The 21256-nt window shown below is 37.1% G+C and overlaps 2 protein-coding genes across 4 annotated transcripts; both read left to right on the plus strand.

Moving 5' to 3' along the window:
* The first annotated feature begins 884 nt into the window (after window positions 1-884).
* Window positions 885-9572, plus strand: LOC135593697 (glutamate receptor 3.1-like). Of its 3 annotated transcripts, XM_065083927.1 has the most exons (7): window positions 886-1452; window positions 2035-2323; window positions 2417-3765; window positions 3880-4157; window positions 4694-4725; window positions 4804-5210; window positions 8882-9572. In XM_065083927.1, exons 2-7 carry the CDS (start codon window positions 2065-2067, stop codon window positions 9311-9313), a joined length of 2757 nt encoding a protein of 918 aa, XP_064939999.1. In that variant the 5' UTR covers window positions 886-1452; window positions 2035-2064; the 3' UTR covers window positions 9314-9572. The 3 variants fall into 3 exon arrangements, with proteins under 3 accessions (XP_064939998.1, XP_064939997.1, XP_064939999.1); XM_065083926.1 differs by having other exon boundaries at window positions 885-1452; window positions 2014-2323; window positions 4694-5210; XM_065083925.1 differs by having other exon boundaries at window positions 885-1452; window positions 4694-5210.
* An 832-nt stretch (window positions 9573-10404) lies between these two features.
* On the plus strand, window positions 10405-21129 carry LOC135593698 (MLO-like protein 9). Its single transcript, XM_065083928.1, has 15 exons — window positions 10405-10611; window positions 11349-11406; window positions 12786-13015; window positions 14138-14254; window positions 14372-14432; window positions 15160-15248; window positions 15543-15617; window positions 15694-15782; window positions 17327-17376; window positions 17483-17523; window positions 17600-17773; window positions 19146-19181; window positions 19285-19352; window positions 19780-19840; window positions 20504-21129. The coding sequence occupies exons 1-15, from the start codon at window positions 10480-10482 to the stop codon at window positions 20915-20917; spliced, it is 1695 nt and encodes a 564-aa protein (XP_064940000.1). The 5' UTR covers window positions 10405-10479; the 3' UTR covers window positions 20918-21129.
* Window positions 21130-21256: the final 127 nt, after the last annotated feature.

Here is a 21256-nt window from a genome sequence, read left to right on the forward strand (position 1 = left end):
CTGTGGTCTACAGATGGTAGACTTCTCTGAGCTCAGATATTAACCAGTTGTCTCAAATTGGACATCATCTCATTAATCTGGTCATCAAAAGGCAACCCCCAGGAGTCTTGATGATGTACTGATTGCTTCTTTTTCTTCATGTATTTGGTTGCTTTCTCTATTCACACCTTTTGTGTGTCCAGAGTTTGAGTGAAGAAAGAGACAAGTCTCACACAGACATGAGCAAAAAGAGTGAGGCTCACAGGGAAAGAAATCTAACATAGTTATTCTGGTTTTTATTTCTTAATTTGTATTTTATAGAATGCCAATTTTACAAGGTCAGAAAGTTTCTTATTTATTTATTTAATATCAACTTAAATATATAGAAGACATAATATTAGAATTATTGAAAAGAATAGAAAGTAAAAGCCAAATTAAAATAACAAAGACCTTTCTTTATTATCTCAGCAGAAAGTACAGAGAAACAGGAATCTGTGGTGGAGACAGCATCAGATGCCCATCTAAATGCATCAGAAGAGTTGGCAGTGCCTTTCGAGAGACATGGCTCGACTTTTGTTTGCATTATGCAGGTGCTTTGCACGTGATTCTTATCCTTTTATCTCATATTTTAAACATGGACAAGTCGGTCTCCGTCATCTTCGAATTGATGCTGTAGCGCCAATCCAAGGCGAGGACGATGCAGTGATAGGAGTGTCGAGTAAGGTTCTACCTGGATGGACATGGGTAGGCACCTTTTACTTTTTGTTCTCTGGATTGCTTGTCGCCAGTGGGCATTATTGTCTTCTCACTGCTGACACAATCTTGGAAGAAACGAGAATGGACAATTTATGATGATAGGGACATATGCCATTCTTTTGTGCTTTCTGGTGTCATGCTACTGAGCTAGGAGTAGAAGGACCATTCGATCATGGTAATTGACTGCTGGGTTGCAAGAGCTTGTGTGGTTCTTCTTCATCTGAGTTCATGAGCTTGTGTGTAAAGAAGTGAGAAGGACGCCACATGACCGCGAAGTCCGACACAGAGAGAGAACCCTCTTTGGGAGTACTGATACCAGCAGGCGGAGAGCTAAAGGTGGCATCCCAAAAGAAATGCTGCTCCTTCAGGATCTGATTCCTTTCTTCTTCTGATCCTTCTTCTTTGAAGGAACTTTCTTCTTCCGATCTGTTATCTCGGTAAGACCAGTGTCCGCAGCTCCTCCAGCAGTTACTGCATCCAACAGGAACCTGCCAAGTGTGCAACCTAAGAGTGGGCTCAGCATATGCTGGTCTGTCTTCCATGGAACCTCAAAGTGCCCCAATTCCGCGTGCCGCAGAGGTGCTCGTCTCCACTTCCAATTCATGTAACATGGCACATTTTTCCTCCTTATAGTTCGGGCATTCAGCGATGCCGGAGTGCCGAGCCGAAAGGAGGCTATTTGGAGCCTAGAGCTTTTCCAATTCACAAGCATAACCGGTGAGCAATGCTCTTTTACTTCTGTTCTACCTTTTCTTCGCCTGCCTTAGGTTTATTGTAGTGTTAGGATAGTCTCTCTCAGTTATGTGAGGATGTCTTCCATCCACGAATGACTGTTTCTGTGAAGTGGTTTCGGTTTCCTGATTGAGCTTAAAAACCCTATCCATGAGATTTTATCATGCTGGTGTTAATTTGAATTTTTATGATGGATATTTCTTTGCCCATTGAAAATTTTCTCTTTGTTTTGTATCTCACAAATATGATGGGCTTATCTGTCTCACCATTGTCAAGATTGTTCTTTGCCCCATTATCTTGTAGCAACTTGACTAGGTTGTATTACAGCATAATATGTTCTGTTGAAGCAATCTCCTTGGAGATGATTGGATTTGTTTTCCTGAACTTCCTGACTTCTGTATTCTTTGGGATTTATCTATCTTCGACTCCCTGTGCTGCTCCTTTCGATGGATTTGATGTAGTAGTACGCAGGCCGTCTAGTGGGGTATTTGTCTGGCAGAAGGATCTTGAATGTTGAGTTGTTCTTGGTTATTATTGCTTTCTCAGAGAAGTTGTGGTGTGTTCCAGCTCTGAGAAGCATTGAGTCATTGCATCACCATGATGCTGGCTCTGTTTCTGCTCTTCTTTTGCCTTATCTCAAGCACCAGTGGAGCGACTCGGAACGCCTCTTCGAGGCCCACTGTCGTGCACGTCGGAGCGATTTTCACATTCGACTCGACGATTGGAAGAGTTGCAAAGGTGGCGATTGATGCCGCGGAGGACGATGTCAACTCTGACCCGTCTGTTCTTCGGGGCACAAGGCTGGAGATCATAATGAGAGATACCAACTGCAGTGGGTTCTTGGGCATGATGGAAGGTGATCGGCCTTTTCTATCTACTTTTTGTTCGTGATTTCTTGAGTTGTGAGATAGTGTAATTATACTGGTTGTGCATTCCATTCGTGTCTCAGCTTTGCAGTTTATGGAGACTGATACTGTTGCGATAGTTGGGCCGCAGTGTACAACCATCGCTCATGTCATTTCTCATGTTTCCAATGAGCTCCATGTCCCTTTGCTGTCATTTTCTGCAACAGACCCCACTCTGAATGCGCTCGAGTATCCCTATTTTGTTCGGACCACGCAAAGTGATCTGTTTCAAATGGCTGCTATAGCTGAAATAGTAGACTACTATCAATGGAGCCAGGTGATTGCTGTCTATGTTGACGATGACCATGGTAGAAATGGTGTGGCTGCCTTAGGTGATAAACTGGCAGAGAGGCGTTGCAAGATATCATATAAAGCTCAAGTTTCACCTGGAGCCACGAGGAGTGACGTCACAGATTTACTAGTCAAGGTTGCCTTGATGGAGTCTCGTGTTATTGTTGTACATTCAAATCAAGAATATGGTCCGATGATTCTTTCCATAGCACATTATCTTGAAATGATGACCAATGGGTATGTTTGGATCACTACAGATTGGCTTTCATCTCTGCTAGATTCGAGAGGTCCCCTTGCTTCCAGTACAATGGAGACAATGCAAGGAGTTCTTACACTTCGTCAGCACACAGCTGATTCAAAGAAGAAGAGAGACTTCATTTCTAGGTGGAGAAACTTGATCAGAAATGAGAATATTGGAGACTTCCGACTTAACTCATATGGCTTATATGCTTATGACACTGTGTGGATGTTGGCTAAAGCACTAGATGCCTTCTTTGATGACGGTGGAATAATTTCATTTTCTGATGATAAAAGCTTGCATGATGCACAGGGAGGGACTCTTCACCTTGAGGCGATGAGTATCTTTGATGGAGGACAACTTCTGCTGGATAAAGTCCGAAAGTCAAATTTTTCAGGTATAACCGGACTGCTTAGATTTGATTCTGATGGGAATCTTGTTCATCCTGCATTTGATATCATAAATGTAATCGGAACTGGGTCGAGAACTGTTGGTTTTTGGTCCAATTATTCTGGGTTGTCGATTGTGTCCCCTGATACCCTTTATTCAAAGCCGCTTAATGTTTCCCCTGGGAGTAATCGGCTCTACAGTGTCATCTGGCCTGGAGAAACAACAACAAAACCTCGAGGATGGGTCTTTCCTAATAATGGTAAGGAGCTTAAAATCGGTGTCCCTGACAGAGTCAGCTATAAGGAATTTGTCTCAAAATCGCCAACTACAGGCACTGTGAAGGGTTACTGCATTGATGTGTTTACTGCTGCTGTCAACTTACTGCCCTATGCTGTTCCTTTTAAGCTGATACCATTTGGTAATGGTCATGCTAATCCTAGCTACACTGAACTTACAAATATGGTTGCTACAGGGGTAAGTCTAATAGAAAAATATCTTCTAGAAAACCAGAATTTTGTAGACAAATATCCACAAGGAATTCATTGACAGTGTTGATTTTACTAATTCTTATAATTTTCCTCTTTCTAGGCATTTGATGCTGCTGTCGGTGACATTGCCATTGTCACTAATCGAACAAAGATAGTTGATTTCACACAGCCATATATCGAGTCCGGGCTTGTTATAGTAGCCCCTATTAGAAAACACAAGTCAAATGCTTGGGCATTTCTGCAGCCTTTTACTCTGGAGATGTGGTGTGTCACAGGCCTTTCCTTTCTTGTCATAGGAGCTGCTGTATGGATCCTTGAGCACCGTATCAATGATGAATTTCGTGGTCCACCACGACAACAAATAGTTACAGTTTTTTGGTAAGTTATAAGCTATATGAAAATATGTCTCACAAATGGAACATGACAAACAAATGAACTTTTGCAGAAGCCCCACTTTTCTATCGATGGTGAAAAGAGTTTACACTTTAAAAATTGTCAAAATTTGATTTAATTTCTGAATGAAAGTGATTCCTATGTTGATTAATTATCAACCATTTAAATTTGGCTTATCTACACAAAACGTTCTTGCTTTCCTTGTTAGACTAGAGGAGATATTGAACAATACATTGCCAGAAATCATATCTAGACAAATCCTACAATTTTGCAACCACTATACGACAAAATATCTAGGTAAGCGTAGATAATCTTATGGTCTTACCTTCTTTCTATTGTGTATCAATATTTGGCACAAGAAATTGTAGAGTAGCTTTGCAAGCCAAACCATTTTATGAGTTTAGATATGCTATATCAGTAACAGACTTTTTTTGAACCATATTTAGAATGATGTTTTTGCTGAACTACTTTGTTTTATATTTTTCCTCTTTCCTTTCTAATCTGTTATTGGTCCATTGCAGGTTCAGCTTTTCAACTTTGTTTTTTGCACATAGTGAGTACGATTGTTCTCTTAGATACCTCTTCCAGCCCAAGATAGACAATCATAAAACTTGTCTTTTCTTTCTCTCAGGAGAGAATACTGTGAGCACTCTAGGACGTGTGGTGCTGATAATATGGCTTTTTGTGGTTCTGATTATCCAGTCTAGCTACACTGCAAGTTTGACATCAATTCTTACTGTGCAACAACTCTCATCTCCTATAAAAGGAATTGACAGCTTAATAGCTAGTGATGAACTTATTGGATTTCAAGTAGGTTCATTTGCTGAAAACTATATGGTTGAGGAGCTCACCATTCCAAGATCCAGACTTAAAGCTCTTGGATCACCAGAAGAGTATGCTGAAGCTCTTGAACTGGGGCCTGAGAATGGGGGTGTTGCTGCCATTGTAGACGAGCGTGCCTATGTTGAGCTCTTCCTGTCAACTAATTGCAAATTTGCAATTGTTGGGTCGGAATTTACCAAAAGTGGCTGGGGTTTCGTGAGTATCTTCAAAAGCTATTTTGACATTTTAAAATTTTATCGTTGTTTGTTATTCATGATTTCTTGTTCTGTAAATATGAGCAAAGAAATTATTCCTTCTTGATATCAATATGCTTCTGCATGTCCTTTATCAATTATCATAAGGATGTTTGATTAATCAACTTAGATTATCTTGTTAGGAAGTTTGAATATGAGTATTGGAAAGTAAAATTGTTATAGAGCTTGTATGTATAAAGAAGTCTTCTTGAGCTAAATTTGATGGATGACACTTACGGTTAAAATTTAAAAGTGTTATATCATGAAATATATTTTTATCTAGGATATATGCAATTCAAAACTTGAGAGGTGTCTTCATAACTCCAGAAGTTTGTGTGCTGTTAATGAACATATAAGTGGCTATGCTAACTTATATTTGCTAAATCTTGGAAGTTTTAAAAATATTACCTTATTATGTTGTGGCCAAAATGTGTATATTTGTATTTTTTGTCAAATAATGGAAGTACTTAAGAATTCTTGCTATCACAACTAAATAATTGTTTTAGGTGAAGGTTTTTGTAAGGATAATAGGTTGTTGATAGCAAATTTGTTGCAGGAAGAATGTAGGCAGTCTTATTTTGAGTTCAAGTTTTACTCACATCTAGGTTAGTGTCAACTTGTACTTTTTGGGAATGAAAATTTGTTGTTATCTTTAGTTAGTGTCAAATTAGTGTCGAATTCAAAGCTAATTTTTTGTCAAATTCGTTTTAGTCACATCTAGGTTATTGTCAATTGTCAGATTCAGAGCTAAATTTGTTGCAAATGAGACTTTATTAACTGATAGCATATAGATGTTCCAAGTCAACTTTAGAAAATTCTACTGAATCATCAATGGATCAAGTGACCAACTCAAAAAGGAAAGATTCTCTAGGACTACGGTATAGTGTTGAATGTAAATGTTTATTGGTTCAATACTAGTTTTAGTAATCAGACTGGTACAGTACTAGCATGTCACACAGTAGACTGATGCGTATCAGTTTGCATCATTGAATAACATAATTAAAATATAAAAATGAGACTATGTATGGCATTGGGTTATATGTTTTGATATTAGTACTTGGTCGGACTGGTGAATGCTAGTCCTATCAATATTTGAAACCTTGAGGGTTGCTTGATGCAGAACCATCTAACTTTATAAAGGATTTAAAAAGAAAACATTTATTCTAGACAAAGAAATCAATAAAAGGTCACAAGTTTGTTGGCTTAGAAATTTTACGAGTTGTGTTGAAAATTTGAAAGTCCCTTTGGCCTTTCTAGGGACTCTTTTTGTATTAAGTGTACTTATTTACTATTTAGGTATCAAAGAAGTTACATTTTGGATTTCTAAAAGGCACACTAACTCCCTAAGAGATTACTCTTGGGAATCATTACCTTTATTGATTATACTAAGGCTTCGTTCAAACAAATCCTAGGTTCACCCATAGGGCAACTATTCATAATCATGCTCTAACAATTCCTAATGACTAAGCTTTTAACCTCAACGATGAATTCCTAAAACCTACTACAAATCAACAAACTCGAGTAATAAACCAATAAGTTCGGTCTGTTGATAATCTGGGGGAAATGGCTAGAAGAGTCAAAGTGGATATGCAAGACTTTAATGGTATGTTTGACCCAAATGTGTTTGTTGATTGGTTAAATAGCATGAAAGACTACTTTGAGTGGTATGGAATAATTGATGCCGAGAGTCTTGAACTTACAAACTTGCTACTAGTGTACATTATAGACGCCTAGAGTTTCAAGTTGGCAATTATCTTGGTTCACGTTCGCCCTGAGAGATTTCCTAAAAACTCATTCGAAAAGTTGCATGCGCCAGCCATTGGTCCTTTCCCCATTATCTAAAAACTGGGATCTAATGCATATATGCTCGATTTGCCTTTGGACTTAATTATTAATCCAGTTTTCAATGTGGAGGATTTAACTCCATAACATGGTACTTTTGAGCCTCCTTTGTTTACCAATGTTCCTGCATGTGACAATTCCCCCAAAACACCGATTCTCACACAACATAAGGAAGATGTAGAGGCCATTCTTGATGATCGCCTTATTATGTTTGCTACTAGCATTACTTAGCACTGTCTTGTCAAGTGACATGATTGTCCAACTTCCGATGCCACTTGAATTACTTTAGAGGAATTTTGTGACTTTGCACCAGACTTATTAGACCAGTACCTTGCAAATCGCTCTCCGAGGTCGAGTTATTTTCCATCGGGAAAGAATGATGGATAACCATCTCTTACAAAGGATTTAAAAAATATATATTTTAGGCAAAGAAATCAACAAAAAAGTCATCAATTAGTTGGCTTAGAAATTCTAAGAGTTGTGTTGAAAATTGAGTTTTTTGGTCTTTCTATGGGCTCCTTTGATATTAAGTGCACTTATTTTTTCTTTAGATATCATAGAAATCACATTTTGGATTTTTAAAAGGCATGTTAATTCCCTAGGAGATTACTCTTAGGAATCGTTGTCTTTATTGATTATACTAAGACTCCTAAACACCCATATATAGTGGAGCTTGTCAATGGATGACTTCATATTTGAATGAAAAAGAATTGCATCATCTCTCTTCTAGTCTCTTTCTCTCCTTCTCTAATCTCTAATCTGACTCCTCTCTTTCTTTCCTCTCTAATCTCTAATCTCATTCCTCTTTCTCTCCTCTTTAATCTCTAATCTCACTTCTCTTTTACTCTCTCTCTATTTCTCTACCTTGTTCTACATCGTTGCTACTCCAAGAGATATGTGATGGCTGTATGTTAGAGTTTGAGTATATAGATAAATCACAAGTACCATCTTCCAAGAGACCTGGCGAAGACTGAGAGGCTTGGCATCCTACTTTGGCTAATTTGATACAGGAACAGGAACAGTGCATGAGATCAATGGAAAAGTACACTTAGGCTTCAGTGAGAGGATTGAGTGGTAATGTGTGAGGTAAAGTAGATAAAGAGCCGTGATGATCGAAGTTCATTTAACCAGCATGTGCAGAGTTCATAGTTTTCACTCTCTGTATGTGGTGGTTATTTATCCAGATATTTTAATTTCTAAAGTAGAAACTTCTATCATTGTAAATGTGCTTTATAAACTGCAGTTTTTGATTGACTTGTCTGTGTTTACATACATTGTGCTGAATTATTTTTTTGAAAATGTTAAGTCTCCTGATCTAGAGTTGCACAAACACACATCTACACAGCTGCTGATCCCTTGCATGTTACCATAAGATTCATAAACCATCAACTCACTGATCAGGCTTATGATAGATAAGCTAGCTCTATTTAGTGTTATGCAACTATGGATTGATAAGATTTTTAAGGAAACATCAAAGAAAAGGACAACTAAATGTGATGAATAATAATCTGTTGTAAAAGCCGGCTGCAGTGATGATGCTTAGATAACAAGGAGCAAAGTGCATTGTGTTGATCATATTGATGATTGTCCATTCTAGATTGTTGTACTAAGCCACCAAGGTAACATAAATCTGTTGTCTATTTAACCAAATTTTCTCTTAATATTTGGATGTTACAGTTAGTTTCACTATGTCATGTCCAAAGTATAATAAGCAGCTAGTTCTTTTTTTCATGCATGCAGCTTTAGCATCGACCACTTTGTTTCTTGACAAACCAACCATTTCCAATTTAGGTCTTTCCGAGGGACTCTCCTTTAGCTGTTGACGTGTCAACCGCAATACTGACTTTATCCGAGAATGGAGATCTCCAGAGGATCCATGACAAATGGTTCACAAGGGCTGCTTGCATCTCTGAAACCGATGAAATCGACTCAGAACGGCTTCATCTTAGCAGTTTCTGGGGCTTGTTTCTCATATGTGGAATGTCGTGCTTCTTGGCTCTCCTCATATACTTCATCGTCATGATACGCCAATTTGTCCAGCTTCCTCCACCAGATGACCAAGACCCTTCCAGCGACCAGCAAATGCCTCGATCTGGTCACAGGCTTCAGAAGTTCCTCTCCTTTGCTGATGACAAGGTAGAAGATGCCAAGAACAGATCCAAGAGAGGACAGATGGAGAAGCCAACCAACAATGTCAATGTTGACATTGAAAGTTATGATTGATTTATGCTTACTACTCTGCAAGCTGAGAGTTTCAAAATACTATTACCATACAAGTGTTGGCTCACAGTATCATACTTGTAACTATGCAGATCACATTTCCCCTTGATGAAGTTTTGCGTATGAAATATCCATTGTCCCATTACCTTCCTACCCATAGAAGATGATGATAGGTCTAATGTAACATTGACATGAGGATGCATGAGCTCTCAAGTGCAGACCTTCTATTCAATTGTCAATATCAGCTACAATTTTTGCATCAGATGTTTGCTCTTTATTGCATTTAATCCAATATGTTAGTTTCATATATGATTACTCAATTTAAAGTTTTTCTTTCCTCCTGAAATAAGTTGGAATCAAGATTCATAATTTCATGTACAATGTTGTATTGGTAAGGGCTCATATAGATACATGTTCTTTTTATTATATTACAAATAAAAATCTAATTTTTTTTTTAATTTCTAGCAAGGAAATTGCTTTGTACAGATCTCAGTAATGATAAGAATAGATATAGTTGATCTCAAATAATTGAGATATTATGATTTATTACCATTGATGTACTATTTTTGAACAATTATATGGCAATCATTATAATCATCTTATGATGATCTAGTTTGATGAGCTTTGGGAAATGAAATAGACTTACTTTGTTGAAATAATTGGTACTAGGAATCAAAACTTATATATGAATTTATCATCCTACTAATTTTCTAAATTTAATAATTATTCAAGCATTTGGATTAAACCCAAATTGGATTTGTTTAAGCTGACAAATAAGAAAGGAATAGGTAACAGAGTAAATACCGGGGCGGTTTGTTGGGACCCAGCGGCGTTCTCGTCTTACGTGGAAACTCCGCTCTGTGGGGCCCACGAGGATTATTGCAGTCAGATTGTAGTGCTCTAACCGAGCGGTCATCAAATTGACCAATCAACAATAAGGTAGAGGAGACGGGTGGCCGCAGTACGGTATTAATTATGTTACTTGCCTTTTACCGTTGCTAGATCTTGTGGTTCCCACCATCTCTTCTTCGGGCAATTTCCCCTTCTGCCTCTCCCTCATCCCTCTCTCTCTCTCTCTCTCTCTCTCTCTGTTTTCCCGTTATTCATTTTCATTGTCTTCTTGATCCTTGGAGAAAGGTCAGAGTTTTGTATCGTGTAGGAGATTGGCAATGGCCGAAGGCGGTAGCGGTGGACACTCGAGAGAGCTCGACCAGACGCCGACGTGGGCGGTGGCCTCCGTCTGTGCCGTCATCATCTTGATCTCCATTTTGTTGGAGAAGGGCCTGCACCACCTCGGAGAGGTAACCCGATCCAGCTTCGTACCCTTTTCTTTTAAGTGCGTGTTTATTTTCTGCCTTTTCTTTTTCTAATATTAACATATTGTTTTTTAGGACCTAAATCATAAAAAAGATGTTATCTTCAATTAATTTTGTTTCATAATCTATCGCATTTATCTTGAGCTTTCCCGTTTGGGGTTTCCATTGTTCTAATTTTGTCTCATATAAGGCCATATCGGAACGAGTTTATAGATTATTTTTGTAACTAATTCATGTTCATTTCTCTTTTCTATCTATTTAATTTCTTTTAGATGGAAGATTATATGCACAAATCAAAGATATTTCCTTTACCCACAATTTTTGGTCCTATTCTTGTTGTGCATTTATTTATATGACGAATTGTTTGCAAAGAAAAACTACACGAATTTCATGTAATTGTGTTTGTTGAATTGAGAGGTAAGGATAAAAAAGATACTGTCTTCTCTCATATTGTGATAACATAGTGTCTTTTGCATTGTTTTTCTGATTTTTAGACCTGCCTACTGCCTTTTTTCTATGCTAGGTTTATTCTGTATATTAGTGTCTCCCTAAGTGAATTTACTACTTGAATGCTCCATCATCATATATTTTTAGAGCTTAAGTGGAGAACAGCATGGTTTATATCATCATTTAGCACTAGCATAAACCAATGTAGTGAAGTTTTATCTTCTTCAGTTCAGCATGCCTGTGAAGTTTGCTTTTGACATCATCTTTGTTGACAGTGGTTCGCAGAGAGGCACAGGAAGGCCATGTTCGAAGCTCTTGAGAAGATTAAAGCTGGTAAGAACCTAGTTTCATTCTCTTCCTAATTATATGAACCTAAAACTGAAAAATAGAATGCAAAAGATCCAGTCTAATCTTCACTTCATAGTTTTCCTTTGGAGAAACTCATCTACACTTAGTAAAATAAATACTATTAACCGCTAATTTTAGAATCTTCTGTCTTCTTTGCTGAAGCTGCATCTAACCAGAAGTTAAGACTGAAATAAATATACTGAGGTTTACTGTTTAAAGTCTCTTATTTATCTTTTCTCTCTTCTTTCCACAATCAGATGGAAGCTACGTACAGCAGATCCCTATTAATTATCTCCTCTGCTTGAATGTTTCCTCTGTCCAATATCTCCATTAAGGTTTGACAGAAACAGGCCTTTCTCTACTTCTGCAGTTTCTTCACCAAAGGAGAATAAAGGGGTGGATGATAGCAGTTTTTTTTAGCACAAGTGCTGCACAAGTCATCCCTGTTCCGTTTTCTCTTCGCTGAATCACCTTTAGTCAATATCTTATTATTTATTGATGACCAACCAAAAGTTCTTAGTTCTGAAGTGGAACTTGACCAGTTACGAAGCATACAACTTGGTCACCATTGTCCAAATTCTAGGATGCTGTACATAGATAAAAAAAAGTATGTACCAAAGTAATCCTATCTCCATATGCATATATGTTTTATAGTTCTCTTATCCACATTTACATCCTGAATCAGATTCAAAAGCTCATATAAATCTTCATTTGTAGCTGCATTAGTACTCATAACAAAAGTAGGTATCTTTAGTTCTAAGCTAAGGATCCTGTTTCGGTGGTTTCATCCATATTGGGCTGTGCATACCAGTTCGAGACAAAGTTGCCCGGGCTATAAGGACTTGAGTCCAGACTAGTTGAAGTTTGGTTGGGCCATGATACGTTAAAATGACAATATAAAAAATTTGTATCATCTGCTAGTGTAGCTTTCTAAACCCTTTTTCAAGCATTGTTCCACATAAGTCATCTGGACAGCTAATTTCAACTATTGGTTCAGTCTATCAATCACTAGAACAGGAAAAATATGAGATGAATTATTGTCTACTTATCAGTCCTTTATACACTGATTTCTCTGCAGTTAGTTTCAGTGAAAGAACACTGGCTTTTGAAAAGAAATTCCAAAACTTAATATAACTCATATTTCGTAACAAACAGAACCAATTATAACAGTAACTAGAAAAGCCCAATTTGCATAAACATAATATTTTTGGAAAGATTTGCCTTTTGTGAAAGATTCATATCTTTTAATCTCCTTGTGACTTGACATCCCTGTCAAAGTAATGTATGAATGTTATGTTGCAATTAGAAGGGACTGTAGATTTGATATTGAAGTAACCACCATTGACTCGTGGTGGATTTTGCAGAGTTGATGATTCTTGGGTTTATATCCTTACTGCTGACATTTGGACAGAACTATATTGTCCAAATCTGCATACCTGAGGAAGCTGCAGATACCATGTTGCCATGTCTGAAGGAGGTGGAAACTGAAGAGGGTGAAACTCACCATAGGAGGCTTTTATGGGGCACGCCAGACGGAATCAGTTTAAAGCATAGAATTTTAGTAGAGTCTTCAGGAAATCCTCATTGTTCCAAAGTAAGTAAATTTTGTGATTTGGGCCTACAATTTGAAGCATATTTGGTTTTTCATTATGAGTCCAGAGTGCTTTCATTGCTCATAGGATGATTTTGTTGTCCGAATAGCATGAATCTGAGGATGTTAGTTGATAATCAACATGGTAAATAAGGCCTTTTCTGAAAGTAATAGTACATCTGACATATAAGCACCTAATTATTGGTCCCAGAACCATATCCATTTCAATATAGGGAGAGCCTTGGTATTGTAGTGTGCTTTGGTATCATGGAAAGCCTTGAAATCAACCATTAGTATGGTGGGGATGTGCTTTCAACTCTATTTATAGGTAGCCCTTTCTCCTTCAGCATGTCTAATACTAAGTCCATTCTGATTTGACGTATGAGCACTTAATTATTGCTCTCAGAACCATATCCATTTCAATAGAGAGCCTTGGTATTGTAGTGAGCTTTGGTATCATGGAAAGCCTTGGAATCAAGCATTAGTGTGGTGGTGATGTGCTTTCAACTCTATTTATAGGTAGCCCTTTCTCCTTCACCATGCTTAATACTAAATCCATTCCGATTTCATTTGTCATGATCCAATCTAATGAGATAACTGATCTATTAATTTGATAGACTTGAACCACTGGCCCAAGATGCTTATGCTCAAACTAGAAATATTAGATCTATTTTAGTCATATAAACCAACTAAAATATTCTTTCACTTTCAATTTGGAACTAATAGTATTACAATCCATTTTATTGCTGATTTCAGTTTATAGTTTATAGTTTATACCATCATCAGACATCAAAGCTGGATGTCATGGTAGTTGATGTGGGGCTAATGGTAGGAACTAGGAAGAATGTAAAAGTCATGAAGATAACAGAATTTTTAGGTATCTTTAACAGGATTTGATCATTCTGTACTTAAATGTTGTTGTTAACCTACCAACTGGAAGAGTTGCAGCATGCAAATTTATCAACATTTCCTGATTTGTCAAAAATTTTCTAGCGGCTTTGTACTTCAGTTGCTTACATGTGATCTAAAATTCTTTAGAACTAGACCTTGTTTCACTTATTATTCCCTTTTTCAACATAGTTAATTTTTATAGTACTTTCTGGATTCACTATTCTTTCTGAGCAGGGGAAGGTACCACTGATTTCATTACATGGCCTACATCAGTTGCACATATTCATATTTTTCTTGGCCATCTTTCATGTTTTCTATAGTGCTCTTACAATGGCTTTTGGAAGAGCAAAGGTGAGTAGTTACTTGAATTTCTACTGATTCTTGTCTTTGTAATCTTCAAATAATTTCCTGCATCAGTAAAAGGAAGTATATTGAACTTATTTTTCTCAAAGAATTTATTTCATGCAGATTCATGGGTGGAAGGAGTGGGAAAAGGAGACTTTATCTTTAGATTATGAATTCTCAAATGGTATTTAAAATTCAAATTATTTTTTCTGTGCAATAGACTTACAATTCAGTTTTTTGGAAATTTATTATCAGTTAATTGCTAAATGTCAAAATAGAAAGCTCAATACGAAAATATATCAGTTCATTTTTATTTTCTTATTTTTTGTACAATGATACTGGATGGTACAAGTCAATATACCAATTTATATACTAGTACCATACTGGTCCAGTATGTTAATAAAATCAGCTTTAAAACAATATATAAATTCTTGATCTAGTTGATGATGTATCACTAAAAATGGTTGACTATTTTTTTTGCACCTCTGATGCAAGATTCAACACATGTATTTCCATGATTAGCAGTGATCTCTAAATTCTCTGAGCAGTACTGCTTGACATGCTTGTTTATGCTCAAAACACAAATATAGATCATATCAGCAACAAAATAGTAAAATGTCCCATTGTAGAGGCAGATTTCTTTGTGTTGAACATTTTGTTTTCCTTTCTTATTGGTGTATTTGTTCCATCCAAGTTGAGATAATCACACAGTGTTCAAACATGAGACTTGTCTGTAGCCAGGTTTCATGTATCTGTCAAATTAGTTGACTAGGTGAGATTTGTATTTTGACAGTTCTGGTGGGGCATGGTTTTTATTCTTTTAAACACGGCAATTCTACCTTCTTCACCAACTGCTCTTTCCATTTATTCATTTAAATAAAAATGAGTTTTGTTGCATTCAAATGGTACAGATCCCTCAAGATTTAGGTTTTCACATGAGACATCTTTTGTGAGACAACATACAAGTTTCTGGAACAGAATCCCAATCTCATTCTACATGGTAAGATAATCTTACAGATGGGTTTGTTAAATTCACTTTTTAGCTTGTAATTAAACTTGCTTGATAATTTACACGTGTAACCACATTCTAACATAAAACAATGTGTTCAACCTGTTTAATCTCAAGATAACACAACTTGCTCAATGATTTCAAACTTCTATTAGTTTGATTGAACTTGCAAATATGCTAAAATTTTCTATTTATTTGTTTTCCTACTGAAAATGTCATGTATTTATTAAGTGTGTTATCTTTGTTATGGAGATGGTGCTCCTTCTGATAATGCTGCTTTTGCAGGTTAGCTTTTTTCGTCAATTTTTTATCTCTGTTGGAAAAGCTGATTATTTGGCCATGCGACATGGCTTCATCACTGTGAGTTTTCATGGTAGAAGCATCAACTTTCAAATTTAATTCTTGTTTATTTCATTGTTTATGTCAATTTCTACAGGTTCATCTAGCTCCTGGTAGTAAATTTGATTTCCAAAAATACATTGAAAGGTCACTGGAGGATGACTTTAAGGTTGTTGTGGGGATCAGGTATGTAATAAATCACGAAGCATCTCTAAATTATATGCCTATTGTCAACTTATTAAACTGGCTCATTATTGTGTTTTGCTGTTTTGATGCAATGAATTAAGTTTTGGCATGAATCACAATTAGTCTGCCGGTCCTCCTCCCCCACCTCCTCTTCCAGTTCCTCCTCTTCTCCTCCTTACCCTTGCCAAGAGTCAGTATGTCAGTCTATGCAGGTGTCATACATGTTCAGTTGCTAACTGATATTGACATCAGATCAAAATTTTAGGCATTCCTTGATGACTTCCACCAACTATTCTAAGATATCATAGGGACTCTTTTTTGAATTTCTTAGCTCAAGCATTACTTGCATTATCACAAGTCAATCAGTATGGAATATTTTCTTTTCTGAGTGAAAACTGCTAAGAAATCATAAGCAAAATGGTAGCCCTCAAGGTATTCTGCTTTGATTGAATATTTGATTTATCACATGGTCTTAGTATGAAGGAAACTAAGTATAGGACTTCTGTATTTGATATGATATAGGCAATGAAAATTATGAAATAAACATAATGAGAATAATATTTGTCCATTAACATGAATAACACTACATGTTCTGCTGCTGTTGAAAGCTAGATCCACATGAGGTGTGTGATGAATAGAAAAAGGAAATGCCAGCGAATACGATGGTAATTGGACTTGTCATTGGGATTGTAAGTGACCACAAGTCACTGGTACTTTTTATTTTTCCTACTGTAATCACTATTACATATTTGTAGGTCTTCTTTCTCTGGAATTATCACTTTATACCACTTATAACTTACAGATACATGTGTGTGTCAGATTCCTAAGACAAGGTATATGTTGTCTATTCCTACTAAGGTCTGTCGTATCGTACCGTACCGACGTTTCGACCCGGGCTCGGTACCGATACGGTACTGTATACCGCTCGGTATACCCAGGTGTACCGAACGGTACACTCAAGTGTATCGAGTACTGTAGCACTACTACAGTGCTACAGTGTACTGCTTCAGTGCTACTGCTATAGTACGGACCGGTACAGGACAGTCCGCGTACCGCTGGCCTGTCGGACCGGTACGTACCGCCCGTACTGGACGGTACAATCCGGTATGGCAGACCTTGGTTCCTACATAACAACTCCATATCTTTTCTGACCTTGGTTATAGACATCCAGATTTCTGACATTATCACACCTACTAATAAATCACTTTGGCAACCATTAATTATGTTTGTTAACACTTGATGTAAATAAAGAACATCAACTACGTGAGATATCTAGAAATACCATCTTGATGAAACCACTCACAGTTAAAACTCAACAGAAACCAGCTTTTCAATGAATACGATGCTATTTTGTTGCAGATAATGAAACTTTGTTGTTTTTAGCATGCACTTTTCTTGAAATTTGTACAATTATGTACTGTTATGGACTAATCAACAATGTGCTTAATTGTACAAATGCACCTCTTACTGTTCTCATTTCAATTCTTAATTTTGCTCATTCTAGCCTGGAAACTTTTGACTCATTTCGTTTTGTGGTTGATCAGTCCTATCTTATGGGCTTCAGCAGTGCTTTTCTTGCTAGTTAATGTGAAAGGTTCGTTATTCCGAAACACCTATTAATCTGTTCCATATTGTTTTTGGGTTATCTTTGGATGACCAGTTACATTGCCATAATTGACAGTAACTTCTTCTGCTTCCAGGAGGGCTTTTATTATTCTGGATATCCGTCATTCCTCTTATTGTAAGCTACATATAGCACAACGGTGCTATACTGGCCATTTTCTCTGTTCAGCCTGATGAAACAATTACTTTTGCAGACAATCTTGGCTGTTGGAACGAAGTTGCAAGCTATCATCACTCGGATGGCTCTCGAGATCAAAGAGAGACATGCGGTGATCCAGGGAATTCCTCTTGTACAGCTTAGCGACCATCATTTCTGGTTCGGTCGTCCTCAATTCATTCTGTTTCTCATCCATTTTACATTGTTTCAGGTACATTTTCCTTTTTATATCTATGAATAGTGATCAATAGATGCAAAAGAATCCACTTCTTGGTTGATCTTTCAAATTATGTTTCTGTTCATGATAGTTCTTAAAATATGCGTGTATATATATATATATATATATATATATATATATATACATACATACAACAGTTATGATCTGACGTAACACCTGTATATATCCATAAAATTATGGAATTTAGTCCTGAACACCTTATACTATCATATACTGATGGTAATCTCAACATAAAATATATATTTCTTATATGAAAACTTTAAAGAACTGTAGTGATTGCACCAACAAAATTAAAGTGGTCTGGATATATAGGATATATAGCCTTTGGTGATTGCTGGTGGAAACCACCCTTTCCCCTCTTCATCTTTTCTCCTCAGTCTCTTGCTTTCTCTCGTTCCATTTCCTATAACCCATAATTAGCAACTGGCCACTTATTAGTTATTCTTATCATCCCTCTTCACAAATTCTTTTGCTTTCATTTTGATGGTCATTAGCGACAATTACCAACATTAATTTCACCCCTCTAAATATTTTGTCACTCATTGTCATACCACTTTTCCTGAGATAATTATCAATATTTTAACTCCAAAAATCTTGGACGATGGTAGTTACTAATAGCATCAAATTTTCCTGTATATTTTTTCTTTTACCAATAACAACATTAACTAACACCGAGGTTCGTCGCATCGCGTTGTATCGCTCGATTTGGGTGGTATATATTGATCTGTCAATAAATCTCACCATATCATGTGTTGGTAGATCGATACATATCATACCGATGGACCAGTCAGTTGATACATCAGTATGGACCAGGCAAACCATGCCTAACACCTTCAAATTGATCATTTATAGTTATAGTTAAAGAGTCGTTTGACTCGTGGCTTAAACTAACCCAAATATTTTAATCATGATTTACTTGATATCAAAATATGGAAGATGCAATAAGGATTTTATTTGACAAATCTAGAGTTCTGCAGTATATGTATGAATTTCCTAATTTTTGTAGGGTTATAGGGAAGATTTCAAAGGGAAATACAATTTAAGTCCCTCTACAAAAATTCAACAATTTAGTTCATAGGTACATACAAATGCTTATATCCTTTTTTTCAAAATTTAAAATTGGAACTCTGCCAGATTGATTAGATCTTGTTCAATATCATAGACCCACTTTATAGAACTTGGTTTCTGGGCTTCACCATCAACACTATAATTCTTGCATGTTCTGTTTTTTTTTTTTTTTTCTTTCCTTTTTTCCTTTTTCATTGATGGGCATACTGCTACCTATGGATGTGATTATATTAGTGTATTGCAAATTATCTGAAATGTTCTTTTATATTTCTTGCAGAATGCTTTTCAACTGATATATCTTATATGGATATGGGTTAGGCCTTCTCTCTCTCTCCACTTCTTTTTTTTTTTTTGTTTTGCCTCATGATTCTGTACTTATCTCTTTACAAAACTGTTTTTCTCTTTTTTTTTTTTAGTATGAGTTTGGCTTGCACTCTTGCTTCCAAGATAATTCTAAGCTCATGATTGCCAGAATCTGCTTTGGGTGAGTTTTGTTGCATTTTTCTATTTCTAAGGTCGAATGCTGGCTAGAATTCAGTATTTGATTTTGTTGTATTGCAGTTTCAGAAGAATATACAGAAGTCCTGTTTGTCTAATGCAAAATGCTTGTGTTATTATTACATCACTATCAATCACAACAGTAGATCTCTGTCTGCTAGTATAAAATATCAACATGTACATTGCCCTAGTTTATCTACTTTCTTTCCAGCTTTATCTAAGTTCATTTTCCAGATGAAAACCTGTGAAACTAATTACTTTTGGCATTTGGCCTCGAAAGCAAGCTGGTATATAATCTCATATATACGAACTGTTATCAACTTAAGACCAAGGAAGATTTAGATGATGCTAGAGCTGGATCACATTCAGGAGATTTGTGGGCTTATATTTGTTTCCTGTTGGCGTTTTTGCAGGGTTGCAGTCCAAGTTCTGTGTAGCTACATTACACTTCCCCTATATGCACTTGTATCTCAGGCAAGTTTTCCTCACCTTGTTTTCATTTCAGGCTTCCAGGTAGGTTGTAGATGCATAGTTATCATGTGCCAAGACTGAACCTAATTTAAGAATATAGTAATCAATACATTTTCGGAGGAAAATTAATATTACACTCAATATATTTTTGTTAATCATACTGTAGGAATCCCGATTTAGTCCACATCCGAAGTAGACTAAGACCTGACAGTTTGATTTAGTATACTATTATCAAATTTAACTTAGGTAGTTTAAATTTAACGAGATTAATAGATCAGTTATCTCATTAGCTCTCGTCGTGATAATCGATATCAGAATTGATCTAGTATTTTCTTAATCGGTATCAGAACCGATCTAGCATTTTCTTTTGAGTGTGAATTTTGCATAAAACTGTCCGTATCTTCTCTATAGTTTCAATCAGAGTCTGTCGTATCGTACCGTACCGACGTTTCGACCCAGGCTCGGTACCGGTACGATATGGTCTACCGAGCACTGTAGCACTGTTACAGTACTTGCGGACCGGTATGGGGCGATCCGCGTACCGCTGACCTGTCAGACCGATACGTACCGCCCATACCGGGCGGTACGATCCGATTTGGCAGACCTTGGTTTCAATCATTCATGATTGATCAATGATCTATGTTTTGTTCTCTTCACTTGCGTCAGATGGGTTCGCACATGAAGAGGTCCATCTTCGACGAACAAACATCGAAAGCTCTCAAGAAATGGCACCAGGCTGTGAAGAAGAAGAACCCAAAGGGCTCTGGAAACTCCCCATCCCGGTCCCCAAACACCAGTCCCAAGGGAAGCCCCAAGGCAACCACGGTGCACCCAATTCCTCACTTCAAGGCCACCGGCATATCGCCATCGCCTTCTCGGCGGCGGCACCTCTCCGACCAAGGCTTACAGTATGCTACTCCTGAGGTGCTATCGGCACCAGCGGTCACTGCCACCCCCAACCCAACCTTTGCAGCTTCCACTGACCTGCTCACTGGATCAGCTGAACAAAAGAAGCCACAGGCGTTAGGAGACAGCAAAGAGAACGACGAGTACTCGTTCATAAACCTCTCAGAGCCGTGACTGCAAACCCAATAAAAATCACTTGCAGGTTGCAGGCTTTGCATTCATAGAATGATGAGCAGTTTTTGTTCCCTTTATACTGTGTGTTTAGGCGATTAAGTGAATCATTCATTACATGAAGAATGATGAGGATCTCTGTGTTTAGGTGATACGAGAAGTGATGCATGCAATCCAAAGTAGATGACACTTCTCGAATTTGTTGCATTGAGAGATTATACTGTTAAATCAGAGCTTAATAAGTAGTTGGGACATTACGACTTGTTATGTTGTTATATTGAGAGATTATGCTGTCAAAATATATGAGCGTAATTCTGTTCATGAATGGGCTGACTGAGTTGT

The sequence above is a fragment of the Musa acuminata genome, chromosome BXJ1-9 (genome assembly GCF_036884655.1).
Source record: "Musa acuminata AAA Group cultivar baxijiao chromosome BXJ1-9, Cavendish_Baxijiao_AAA, whole genome shotgun sequence".
NCBI lineage: Eukaryota > Viridiplantae > Streptophyta > Magnoliopsida > Zingiberales > Musaceae > Musa > Musa acuminata.

What these genes read in the sequence shown, in the direction of transcription:
- LOC135593698 (XM_065083928.1), top strand. Translation starts at nt 10,480, where the DNA reads ATGGCCGAAGGCGGTAGCGGTGGACACTCGAGAGAGCTCGACCAGACG. An exon ending in TGGCTTTTGGAAGAGCAAAG is followed by an intron (nt 14,255 to 14,371) that starts GTGAGTAGTTAC and finishes TATTTCATGCAG; the next exon opens with ATTCATGGGTGGAAGGAGTG. An exon ending in TCCATTTTACATTGTTTCAG is followed by an intron (nt 17,774 to 19,145) that starts GTACATTTTCCT and finishes TATTTCTTGCAG; the next exon opens with AATGCTTTTCAACTGATATA.
- LOC135593697 (XM_065083926.1), top strand. Translation starts at nt 2,065, where the DNA reads ATGATGCTGGCTCTGTTTCTGCTCTTCTTTTGCCTTATCTCAAGCACC. An exon ending in GTTCTTGGGCATGATGGAAG is followed by an intron (nt 2,324 to 2,416) that starts GTGATCGGCCTT and finishes TTCGTGTCTCAG; the next exon opens with CTTTGCAGTTTATGGAGACT. An exon ending in CCAAAAGTGGCTGGGGTTTC is followed by an intron (nt 5,211 to 8,881) that starts GTGAGTATCTTC and finishes TTTCCAATTTAG; the next exon opens with GTCTTTCCGAGGGACTCTCC.